This window comes from Myotis brandtii, unplaced genomic scaffold, assembly GCF_000412655.1.
Source record: "Myotis brandtii unplaced genomic scaffold, ASM41265v1 scaffold680, whole genome shotgun sequence".
Classification (NCBI taxonomy): Eukaryota; Metazoa; Chordata; class Mammalia; order Chiroptera; family Vespertilionidae; genus Myotis; species Myotis brandtii.
The window spans coordinates 721,498-734,794 of NW_005370658.1; the positions used below are offsets into that span (position 1 = coordinate 721,498).

At 48.9% G+C, this 13,297-nt stretch overlaps 1 protein-coding gene across 1 annotated transcript in view; it reads right to left on the bottom strand.

Moving 5' to 3' along the window:
- Positions 1 to 13,291, bottom strand: part of CACNA1A (calcium channel, voltage-dependent, P/Q type, alpha 1A subunit) — a 232,481-nt gene extending 219,190 nt beyond the window's left edge. Inside the window, exon 1 of the mRNA XM_014529428.1 lies at positions 13,122 to 13,291. Coding sequence (XP_014384914.1) covers positions 13,122 to 13,276 — 155 coding nt within the window. The 5' untranslated portion in view covers positions 13,277 to 13,291. The remainder of the gene's footprint in view (positions 1 to 13,121) is intronic.
- Positions 13,292 to 13,297: the final 6 nt, after the last annotated feature.

Below are 13,297 nucleotides of genomic sequence, written 5' to 3' on the forward strand. Positions count from 1 at the left end.
GCGAGGGGCTGGGGAAGGAAGGAGACCGAGGTGTGACTGCTAATGCGAACAGGGTCTCCTTTTGGGTGAAGCAGATCGAGGTGGTGGTTGCACAACCCTGTAAATGTGCTACACGCCACCGAATTTTCCACTTTAAAATGGTTAAAGGTTAATTTTATGTTACGTGACTTTTACCTCAATTTTTTTAAATTAAAAGAAGAACATCAAAAAAGAGATTAGTGTCTTCCACTCCAACTATTAGCTCTAAGGCTGCTGACCTCATTTTTTAAAAATATATTTTATTGGTTTTTTAAGAGAGGAAGGGAGAGGGATAGAGAGTTAGAAACATCGATGAGAGAGAAACATCAATCAGCTGCCTCCTGCACACTCCCTATTGGGGATGTGCCCGCAACCAAGGTACATGCCCTTGACCGGAATCGAACCTGGGACCCTTGAGTCCGCAGGCCGACGCTCTATCCACTGAGCCAAACCGGTTCGGGCTGCTGACCTCATTTTTACTATCCACATCCCAGGCCCTCTGCTCAGCACTCTGAACCTTCACATCATTTCCTTCTTGCAGCCCCGCCAGCGAAGTCCTGGTTTGAGAGAGAGAGAACCTGCGGCTCAGAAAGGGTAAGCGGCTGACCCAAGGTGGCACAGCTCTGATTCCAGTCTACCTGCTTCCAAGTGTTCTTAACCACCCAGTGGGCTCTCTGCCAATCCTAGCGGAACTGTTGCATCCCCTGGAGTGGTTTCAAAACTCCCTACACCCAGGGGCCGCTCTGGACCAACCCCACTGAGGCAGGATAGTAAGAAGCTAGGACAATTCCTGGGCAAGTGGAATGGGGAAACTGAGACAAGAAAATTAAACAAGGCCGAACTATTTGAGCAACTTACAACTTACAGCCAGTGAACTGCATGACCTTTATCTTCCCTAACCAAGGACACTTGAGAGCAAATGGTTCATACCCGCCTCCCTACCCAGAGAATAATGCACAGCTTAAATCACCCTGGTCAGGGAGACAGGTGACAAAGACCCAGTTAGCGCCATTTGTGCCAGCCAAACCCAAGGACGGACGAAAAGTCAGGGGAACAAATAATAAAAAACCTGATTAGAGCTAGACAGACCCAAGATAAAAGTGAAGCAGTGAAACTGACCAGAGAATAAACCCAAATTCTCCTATAGGCTCATATTGACGAATCCACATATTGAAGGACACAGCTGGAAAACTGAGGAATATTCTGTTAAGACCCTCCCCTAGGATTTCTGCCACAGAAGATAGAAACCCGTAAGACAAGGACCCAGCATGGGCTCTCGCTGGAACACACCCAGGCCGGTTCTCGGGCATGAACTTTGGACTTTCTTTCTCCTAAACTCTAAGGGACCCCACGAGACCTGCAACCAGGAGAGCAGTGGGCAGCACAGCTCGTCCCAGGCTAACCCCCTGAACCTGCCTTCAGGGCCCTCCCTTCTCTGACTTTCCAATGAGCTAACAGCAGCCCCGCCTTGGCTCACTTCTCTCCTATAATGTTTCTAGGGAGCCAGAGCAGCCTGCCCAGGCTCTCTCCTGTTGCTTCTTCTACCCTAAGCCCTTCCTGTGTCACTGTCCCCAGGTTCAATAAACGTCCTCTCAAAATCACCCGGACTCGTGTTGTGAAATCTTTCCTGCACAAAGTCAAGAACCCACACACCACCGGCCGCCCAGAGGCAGACCTGCTCTGGGGCCAGTCCCCATCTGGCAACACCACCAGCATCCTTGGGTGGGGCTGGGGTCATCAGCATTTTTGAAGCTTCCAAGTGATTCCAACTGCAGCCAAAATCAACAGGGGGGCCTTGTTGAGATGCAGATTGGGACCCAGGAAGGTTGGGAGTGAGACTCTGCTTATTTCCAACTCCCTCCAGGAGATGCTGATGCTAGAACTGCCTAAAACTCCCTGGAATGACAGAATGTTCTAGATCTGTACCTTCTAACAACAGGCACTAATGTTATACCCATTTTAAAGGTGAAAAAACTGAGGCCTAGTAGGGTAAGTGATGTGCAGTTGGAAATAAGCAGAGTGGGGATTTGAACCCAGGGAACCTGCTTCAATAGCCCTCCCTAGACTGCCTGAAACCCAAAACAGCCATAGAACCTCAGCGTCTACAGAACCTGGTGCAACCCTCCTCCCCCGCAAGACATCTGTGCAGAGAAAAACGAGCAAAAGGTGTGACCAGAAGATCCTGAAGGAGATGCAGAGAGCTCGCACAGATCTGGAAAAGGCTCATCGTCTTCGAGATGTTAAATCAAGGGCAACCCAGTTGGCTCCATAATCAGGGAAAGGGAACCTTGGAGGGCACAGACTCGTGACCTGGCCCTAAGCCTGACACATGACCCAGCTGTGCCATTCCCAGGACTCTGTCCTACGGACATAGTTGCAGGCGTCTGCACAAACATCATCACTGGGCGGGGTCGCTGCAGCGTGGCTCATGTTGGTGGAAAAACAGCACCCAAAATGACCCTACTTTTGTTATGGAAAACAAAAAGTGTAGGTGGGCCGGGGAAAAATGCGAATTCCTTTGTAGTAAAAGTCCCCACATGGTCAAAAAAGCTCTGCACAAATCCATCCTTGTCACCTTCCTGCCCTCACCTCGCATAGTAGGTGCTCAATAAACATTTATGAATGAATGAATGCACTCATTCCCCCCACCATCTCTAAGCTCACCTGCTCCAGGGGTCTGCATCCTGTACATGCCCAGGGCAAGCCCTCGTATGGGGACCAAGGGAGCAGAAAACCACAGTCTACACCAGCAGCACTCGCCATGCCAGGAACCCAGAGAAAGTGAGACACGACAGAAACACTGGGCACCAGAAGGAGAAGAAAGGAGAAACGGAGGCCACAGCAGCTTTCATGCCAACCTTTCCCGGCTCTGGGTGAGATTTCCTTCTATATACTCGTCTATATTTACATCAACGAATCTGTTGGTAGCAAGCCTGTTGCTGATCGTGTGGGATCTAAAGTTCACAGAAAGCTGGCTTCAACACCCAGCAAGGAAGAGAAACTGTAAATTAAATTTAAGTCACCCCAAAACTCTAAATCCACCCACTCCCCTCCAAGAAATCCGTGACATCTTTTACATCAGGATTTCTCAATCTTGGCACTCTACTGACATCTGGGGCTGGATGATTCTTTCCTGGGGCGGGAGGAGGGTTGACCTATGCATTTTTAGGACACTCAGTAGCATCCCTGGCTTCTTTCTACCCACTACATGCCAGTATCACCTCTCCCTCCACATTCGTGACAACCAAAAATGTCTCCACACATTGCCAAAAGTCCCCCAGTTCAAAAGCATTGCTGTACGTGCAGCCCAGGAAGAATTGCAAACCAATCCACTGTTCTTTCCCTGCTCCTCCTCCTCAACTTCCTGAGTTTTGAGTCTCAAAATGTCTTTTACAGATTCAAGGAAAGTGGTGGCAACGGTTTCAAGACTTGAGTCCCATATCTAAGACTAGAATTTTATTCTGAAAATCAGAACCTTGGACAGAGATGCATGCACAAAGATGTTCGCTGCACTGTTCTTTACAAGCAAAACAACCAACCAACCGGAGACGGTTATACGAAGTACGATACAGCCATAAAGTCATCAGATATTAACAACAGTTTTTTCTGGGGTTGCTGCCAACCCATACAGCACCACGATGTGAATTTCAATAAGATGCCCCTTTTTCAAGTTGTTAGGTCCATCTGTCAAAAATGGTCGTATCTTCATTTCTCTAGAACAAGATACTTAAGCTTCCATCAACTGGGGCATTTAAATAATAAACGTATCGTTCTATAAGGCCTATGATGTGAGATGGGATACCCTTTTGTGGTGTCGAGCCCACTCAAGTATACATGGTAGCCCTGATGCTGCCAAAGATATCTAGTGACGTGGAAATGTGTTCAAAAAAGCCTATATCTATAAAAAGGTATGGATAAAATATATTAAAATGTCTCCAGAGCCCTAGCAGGCTTGGCTCAGTGGATAGAGCGTCGGCCTGCGGTCCATCCATCTATAAACACATATGAAGCTTACTAAGTTCCAAGCACTGTTCTAAGAATAGCATATAATAACTCATTTAATATTCCAAGATAGGTGCATTTAGAATCCCCACTGGATAGACTGGGAAACAGAAACAGAACACTTACGTGACTTGCCCAAGGTCACACAGCTAGTGACTAGAAGAGCTGGGATTTGAACCCCAGCCACCTGGCTCCAGAGTCCATGCTCTCAACTCGGCCATGTGGCTTCTCACAAACCAATGGGTCTAAACCACAGGTTGACTTTCAGAAAACAAGCAGGAACGGGGGTTGTCTGGCTGACCTAGCCCTTCGAGAGCATGATGAGTAGAATGTGAAATGCCTTCGCCAGTGCCTGTCAGATGGCGGGTGTTCCGTAAATGCTGATGAATCTCAGCTGATTCTAACTGAAGCTAGATTCCCAAGTACACAGACTAAAATTAACACCTTGAATTCATTCATTGAAAAATTATTTATTCATCACGGCAGCACTGTTCTTAATAGCAAAAAATAAAATAAAAAAATCTGGATATATCCCAAATGTCCACCATCCAGGAAAATGAATAAATTGTTGTATCATCACAAAGTGCAATATTATACAAAGAAAAATAAATGACTCAACAAGAGAGATGAATCTTAGAAATATACTGTTGAGTGAAAAAAGCAGGTACAAGTTCCAGAAGGCTAAAAAGCTCAGAAGCCAAGCAAGTTAAATTTATAAGGCACATGTGATAAAACCTGGAAGGAAGGAAGGAAGGAAGGAAGGAAGGAAGGAAGGAAGGAAGGAAGGAAGGAAGAAAAAGGAAAGGAAAGGAAAAAATAAAACCCACACAATCCAAGGGAGAGTAAATACCTTTCAGAGAGTACAGTGGGGGAGGGATGAGGAAAAGGTGGAATCAGGAATTATAGGTGAAGTTATTGGTCATGTTCTAAGCTTAGGGTTTCTCAGAGTGTGCTTTCCAGAACAGTTGTACCAGAACCATCCGGAACTTGCTAGAAATGCACATTCTCAGGCTCCATCCCAAACCTGCTGAGTCAGAAACTCTGGAGCTGAGGCCCAGCACCTGCTTAGAAGCCCACCAGGGGATGATAAACATGCCCAGGGTGAGAAGTTTGCCTAGAGCAGGTGATGCTGACCCTATGGGGCCGGGGATACCACTCTGAGGACCACCATTCTAATTTTTTTTAAATATATTTTTATTGATTTTTTACAGAGAGGAAGGGAGAGAGATAGAGAGTCAGAAACATCGATGAGAGAGAAACATCGACCAGCTGCCTCCTGCACATCTCCCACTGGGGATGTGCCCACAACCAAGGTACATGCCCTTGACCGGAATCGAACCTGGGACCTTTCAGTCCGCAGGCCGACGCTCTATCCACTGAGCCAAACTGGTCTTGGCAACCATTCTAATTTTTGACTTAGCTGGTCGGTCCACCAGTGTTTCCATACTCTATTAAAATAAGCAAAAATAATAAGCTAAAGGAGACAATATTGAGAGTGTGTTGTAAACCCAGAAGAGAATTAAAACAATAGGCTGTAAACCTGAGGTGCATAAAAGCACAGGGCCAGAGAGGTGCACAATTATGTATTCAGCCCCTGGAGGTGCCAAGCACAGGGCCAGAGAGGTGACTACAACAAATCCAGCTCTTCCCATCAGGAAATCTAAAAGCCATCTGTCTTGCTACTTTTTACAGTGATAAATACATGCCACATGCTTTCTGTGCACAGTATCTTTTAGCCTTTCCACAATTCCCTGGACATTGGACTGTGCCCATTTTACAGAGGAGCAGACTGAGGCCTCACTGCTGTGTACTGGAGCTGAGATGTGCAGTAGAGTCACCAGTTCGCAAGCCTTATATGCTGCACCTCCAGTCAATATTCTGCTCCTTTCCTCCACTCCTGGTGCCCTTGCTCAGAGAGTCGCATACCTATGTGGACTCCACAATGTGCCACAAACATTGCACAGCAGCAAATGAAGGTTCCCCCCACCCCCCAGTCCCATTATTCTTAATAAAGAAAATAATAAAGGTCAAGGAGATAAAAGAATATGGCAAGTTCTGGGAGGTCAGAAACCACATAACCCCTACCCCAGAGCAAGTTCTAGGTCACCCCCAATGTGTCTCATTAAAGAGAAATCTGTCAGTTTATTTTTGAGACCAGGCTCAGGCCTCCTGCAAACACTGCTTGGATAAAATACCTTAAAATTGGTTTATCATACACACGGGCCTAAAATGAGTACAGAAGTTCACAGTGTGATTATTATTTACTGGCAGGTGGGTGACCAAGTTGAATTTCTTTCATGGCTCCAGAGAGGGGTCCCTGGCCCGTGAGCAGGGTTATGTAGGGTGAGAGGCTGCTGACACTGAATTCCAGGTCCAACCTGAGCACTGAGCCCCTTCAAGGAAGCCCCAAGGATGTTCCCAGTCTGAACAGAAAGTAAAGTCATGTCTGACCCAAGAGATGACAAAACTTGATCCAGACTTAACTCCGGAAATTTGCTTCAGAGCCGGGATCTCGTTTGAATTAGCTGCCTTAAGTGGGCAGCCTCCAAAAGCCAACTGCATTCCGATCAAAAGTCTTGGCTTTCTCGGAGGGAAAAAAATTACCTATCTTCCCCTTTCCTGGGCCACGGAACCATCTCTTGCTCCCCTCCTCTTCACTGTTAAGAACTCACCACTAGGGTGACCAACATCCCAGTTTGCCTAGAACTGCTGGGTTTCCTGAGATGCTAAAACCGGGGCAGTCCTGGGCAAACTGGGACATCTGGTCACCCAGACAAGAACTCATTCTTGGTGGTTTTTGAAACCCAAGTTGCTGAGGCCAACTACCTGATCCTCTCCTCTGGAATGTTACTTGCCTTCTCTATTCTTCCAAGAGAGAAAGAAGAAAGAGAAATTGGGGGAGGGGAGAGGGGGACCTAAGCTAACCCCAAAGCAGGGTTCTGTTGTTAATTCTCAGTGATCACCTGGGGTAGCCACAGCAGCTGTCCTAGGCCTGTGGTCTCCATCCTGGGCGGGACTCTTGACAAGCTCAAAGGGAGATGAGTTTGTGGTGGGACATGGGGGGAAGGGGAGAAAGCTAAGTATATATTTTAAAACTCCTTCACCTTGTCACCATCAGAGGGAGGGATCGAGGGAGGGGAAGACAATGAATTCTGTCTTACATCAAAGGAAATAGAAAAATGGGTCAAGTGGGCATGATTTTTACCTCCAAAAGCTTCCGAGGGGTACTGTGAAGAGTGCCCCACTCAGATGACTAAAGTCAAATTGGCCAGTTACAGGGCCCTTTGCTCCCCCTGTACCCAGAGAGCCTCATTTCCCAAAAAGCCAAAGTTTCCCAAAAAGAACATTAGGATACAAATGGTCTCTGATATTATGGCTCATGTATTTTGGGGGCTTTCTCCATGCTAGACACTGTGCTGAGTGTTTACCATGTGTGACCCCATTTAAACTCCCCAAGAGTTGTCTGAGGGAGATGCCATCAGAAGCAGTATTCCCATCATGCACATGAGGAAACTGAGTCATTCAAACCTAGGCTGACCCGGAGTCCGGAGCGCTTCCCCGCTCTCTGCCGTCTTTCATGGCACCACCCAGCCCTTTCTACGAAGCTGAGTTAGCATTCGCAGAAATGTATTCACTATGGGGGCTCTGACCATCTCTGCACGGAGCCCACTTTCACGGTGGTGCCTTCGATCACTGAGGAAGTGCACGTGTGCTTGCGACTGGAGGGTGATGGGGGTGGGGACTCAACAGACATTCACCCCCAAGGCACCGAAGGAGGACTTCACTCACAAGGGGCCACTGTTCCCCAGCTTCTCAAGCACTAAAATTTCAGAGACCTTCTCTGGTCTGATAACCTCATGCACACCACTCCCCCAACACACAACTAAAACCCATCAAAAACCTAAAACATTGGCACAAGGGCGAATCAGATCCATATGATTTGGCAAACGAGGCAGAGAGGCCTTTTTCACTCACCAGACAAACGTTTATAGGGCGCAGGGGTGAGTAGGGGGCGGGCCTGGCTCTCACAGCCTTGACTTTTTACAGCCGAGCAGCAGAACCAATGCCCCCCATGCCACACTCCCTTCTCTCCCTACATTTCAAACCAGTGCAGGCACCTGGCTACAGATAACATTCTCACTCTCCCTATTCCTCTGACTGGCACTTCATGCTACCACTTCCAGCACTTTCTACACACCCACAATTCTTTACCCTAAACCCTTGAGGCCACATGTGCCTTGGCATTTAGAGCTCGATGCTTTTTTAGAAAGATAACAAGGGTAGGAATGTTAAAATGGCACAACCACTTTGCAAAACAGTTTGGCGGTCTCTTACACAGTTAAACATATACTTACTGCACAACCCAGCAATCCTGCCCCTGGCTACTTATTTACCCAAGAGAAGTGAAATGTAGGCTCCCAATGCTTCCTACTAAAACCCATCTGCCAGCATTTACAGTGGCTCTATTCATAATCATCCGACCTGAAAGCATCCCAAATGTTCCTCAACTAGGAAGTGGATGAACAGACTCTGGTCCATCCATCTCATGGAATATTATGCAGCACTGAAAAGGAATGAACTACTGGTACCACAACAATATGAATGGATTGCAAAGGCTGCATGAAAGAAGCCACACTCAAAGGCTACACACGGTGGGATTCTGTCTATATAACCTTCTGGAAAAAGCAAAACTGTAAGGATAGAGAACAGATTAGTGCTAGCAAGGGGCTTTGGCAGTGGGAAGCTGGCTCAAAGGGGTGTTAGGGGGGTAATTTGGGGTGACAGACTGTTCCCTACTTTGATTTTGGTGGTGGCTACATGACTGCATGTATTTGTTCAAACTCACAGAGCTGTATGCTAAAAGGGGTGAATTTGCTAATTTATCTCAACAAACCTGATTTTTAAGAAAAAGAAAAAAAAGGTAACAGGATGCATCTGTGATATGACCTAGATACTCTAGGAGTCACCCACAAACTAGCAGCATGGGCAACCCTTAGAAGTGTGTTCGAAGAGCAGAATCCCAGGCCCCACCCCAAACCTTCTGGACCAGGATCGTCACTTTAACAAGATAATCCTCGTGCACAGGAACATTTGAGAAGCACAGCAATGTACACATAACACTCCCAGGGGGGGCTGGCAAAGTACCCCATTATCAAGCCTAGCTATCATTTCTACAATGAAACACACCAAAACGCACGCTGGGTGGGATACATTCAGACTGTACATTAAAACTATAAACTCCGGCCGGTTCGAGGTAGGTTTTTCAGAGAAGGGAAGGCACCTTTGTAGAAAAAAAGAAAAAAGAAAAAAGAAAAAAAAAGCCATGCTAATTCTTACTTCCCAGAATTTTGCTCTTCTGAAAATGCCAGCCATGCTGATCTAGTCGAAGGACCTAGAGATCATACTGTCCTGCCCTCTAGAGAAGTATCTTCTAGCACATTCTACTTTTCAGGATGGGCTCCAACTTCCCCCAGAGCTCCCTCTGTTTCTCAGTTGTCTTTAAAGAGCCTTCCATTTAAAAAAAAAAACCTGGGGGAATGGCAGTCGGCCAATGTCCACAGGTTACCTGATGTGGTGGGACTCTGGGCTTCTTGTTGCGATTCCCAAAACACACAGATGAGAAGCCAGAATCCACACGCGATACAGGAGACCCAGGGTGCAAACACACAGACCTGGGTGCATGGCTCTTGCAATGGCCCAAATTCCTCTACCCTGCTCCGTGGGAGATCTGCTGGCATCAGCAGGACTGGGGGAAGATGACATTCACAGTGGCGCTTGGTGGCACATCAGAAGGAGCGAGTGGCATTAAGTGGGGGCTCTAGGAAGGTTGGCAGATGCAACTTCTTGAGCTGACAGATTTGTGCTCCTTAGAAGCCGTCACCAGAGCCTGTCACAGCCATCTTTAGATCAGGCTTCCAATCAACAAAAACATGCAACCAAGGTGTGTGGTCAAGATGGCTTGCTGCCCGGCTTTTACTCCAAGAGCAAAAGGCAGCAGCAGTGTAAATCTGAACATCCACGACTTCCATTTCGGTTTTCTTACTTAGGAAGAGAGAAATAAAATTAATGAGAATGCTTAATTCTCATTGCTGGCTTCAAGCTGGCACTGCTGGTGTGTGTGTGTGTGTGTGTGTGTGTGCGCGCAGAAGAGTAAGAAGTCACAATGGCCAAGTACCTGTGAGCATGGGGAAGTCAAGGCTGCACCCTCCACCAGCGTGCCACGCTGTAAGTAACACTTTTAGGCCCAGGACGCATGCAGCCAAGTTCATGAAACCTGCACTCACTCTTCCTCCAAGGACGGTGAGGAAGCTGCTTTCCAGATTCAACGACAACCCTTAGTTAATGCTGGTTCCAAAAACACATGTACCAGAGAATGGCAGGGCCAAGTCCACCCCTAGGTATAGGCCCAAGAGAAATGCAAAGGAAAAGTTTAACAAAAGACGAGTCCAGCAATGTTCCCAACCGCACAATCTAGAAACTACCCCAGTGACCCTCAAAATAAGTACCTGTGTTAGAGTCACACAGTAAGATACCACACAGCCATGAGAAGGAACTGCCTAGAACCACTCACAGCAACATGGATGAATCTTGTTAAGCTAAAGAAGCCAGATACCGAATAACACAGCCTGTGACTCCATTTACAGGAGGTTCAAAGAAGCAAAATGAGCCAATTGCGGTTAGATCAGGGTAGCAGCTACCCTTGTAGGGGAATGACTGGGAGGGGGCATGAGGGAGGTGCTGCGGGGGGAAGGGGACTGGTCACATCTTTTTTCTTGACCTGGGTGCCAGCTGCATGCTTGCCTTCACTTTGTGAACACTTGTAAGCTGGACTCAGCTTGTGCACTTTCTTATACATACATCAGACTTTATTCTAAAAGTTCAGAATAAGTATGTAAACACTTTCTTAAATGGCAGTAGTATTTGGATTTAGAAGTCAACATTCTGCCCTGGCACACTGACTCCTCGGCGTTTCCACCTCCTTGCACTGGCCTGAATTCCCTGCTCCAGGCCCCCAGCTCTCCGTCCTCACCCATCTCATCCTCCCGGAAAAAGCTCAGTCCTGGGTGACCTGCTCTGTGACAGATTGGGGGATGGAGAGCCTTCCCTTCTAGAGTGAGGCTGTATAATGTGCTTGCTGCCTCAGGCCAAAGAGAGAACAAAAATTGTCTGCAGAGAGCAAAATGCACAAACTCATCACAAAGCTACCAAGAGCCAGAAAGCCACAAAAAAAACCCAAGTACCCACCAACACTCCTAAGTCACCTGCACCCCTCCCCTGAGCGATCCCCTGCCTCCCCAACAGCCCTCTCTGCAGGATTCAGGCCGGACCGGGGTGAACTAAGGACACATTAGACTTCCACTTCCTTCCTTTCCTCTTAGGAGATGCCAAATCCATGATCTAGAAGGCAATCTAAAGCCATTTTCAACTTGGAAACCTGTCAGACCAATGAATTCCTCCTGGACACCCCCTGGAGTTAGCTGAGCAGTGCACACATTGACACCTTGCCATCCTCCAAGCTCCCACCAGCCCTCCAGGGGTTGGGAGGAGGCAGGCAGAGTGATCACAAGACCTCTGAGAGGTTGGAACTTAGCAGGCAAAGAGACCTGGCTCCTGCTTTGGGCACCCATTGTGGTTAGGGGTACACCCCTCCAGATGGGCCCCAGCCGAAACTCTTTAATTTTCACCACCCTCAGAGTAAACTGTTCACACACTCCAAAACCTCAGTGACAATTTAAGCACCCAGAAGCCAAAAGCCTGGCTCAATACTGAATCCCACTGAAAGTGAATCCAGCCACCACTGTGCTCTGCAAATAAGCAACCCAGGACCACCCCAAGGCCCAGCCCTGTCGAGTATAAGTCACAACCATAGGCAACATGGAGGGGGGCTCATTGCCGAGTCCTGGGGACCCAGGCAGCCCGGTTCATTTTTACACTGAGAGCAGCCGGTTGGAACCTTGCCAAGAAGTGGCACATTTGGGCATGACACGGTGGCCAGCCAGCCTGGGGAGCAGGGTGCGTCCCCCCCCCCCTTGGAATCTGGGTCATGCTTAGATAACTGCTAGAGAGCCCGACTAATTACCCATCCTTGCCTGCCTACATCTCAACAGATGTTAAGCCCTCCTTAAGGTTTATTTCAAGCAGGCACAGATTTAAAGAAACACCGGGGATCTGCATTTTGATAGCATCTGAACAGAGGAAAATGTGGTCTTCACCTTTCTCTGGATCTTTTGGTTTAAAAAAAAGAAAAAGGCGTTTACCTGCCTGAGATGTCCACATGGGTGCTGATTCTCCTGCTGTCCCCTCGCGGCTCCCAATGGTGGGAGAAGCTGAATCCAGCCCAGGGCCTGGCACGGCCCTCTAGGCAGGACCCAACATTTTCTCCTGCCCTACCTTTCCTCCCGAGAGAGCTCATACTGGGTCTTCCAGGTCAGGGCCCCAGATGGGGCCACTGGGATGCTTTCGACACCCCAAAAGATGAGAGGACATGGGAGATGAAGTGCCCTCCACCTGTCCAGGCTAGCGGCCCACTCAGGCCAGTGCTGGCCCCTCAGGGTGAAGGCCACATGTTCTCCTCCTCACTCCTGGCCCTGAAACCTCTAAGTACCCCCAAGAGTGCGGCCCCCACCTGGGGAAGGCCGGTGGACAGGCCAGCGAGCTGGCATGGGGCTCTGGCTCTGTGGCAACCGCAAATGCTGGTGAGGGGAGACTAAGGATACCCAGCCAGTGCCCCCATGGCTCCCCGGCCCTGGCCAGTGCGCTCAGGCCGCGGCCCCGGCTCATTAGGGAGAACCCTAACCCCTTTGGAACTGGGTCTAAAGGCCCCACCAAGGCCCCTGCTCGACCCCAGGGCCCAGCCCTCCTTCTGGAAGAGGTTCTTCGGAGAAATCCACTCCCCGGGTCCCCCCACCCCAAGCCTGCACCGTAGCTCAACCCCGCTCGGGGTGGAGAGACTCCACACACTCCTCCCCGGTGCCCCCTCTCCCAGCCCCTGGAAGACCCCCCCACCTCCCATCAACCCCCGGGTCTCCCTCCCAGCCTGGAAGAGGGGAAGCGGAGGGAGGAGGGGGAGGCGCAGCTGCCGGGCTTCGGGCAAAGGATATGGCCATTCGGTGATCTTTTTGGCGTATTTTCTCACCACGTTGTCCTCGCTGAAGAGGAACAGAGACCGGTTGACCGTGAGGCAGTTCTGTCGGACGGGGATGGGGTTGTAGAGGGCCATGGTCCGCGCTCTCTGCGCCATTGACTGCTTGTACATCCTTTGCGCCCCGGGCTGCCC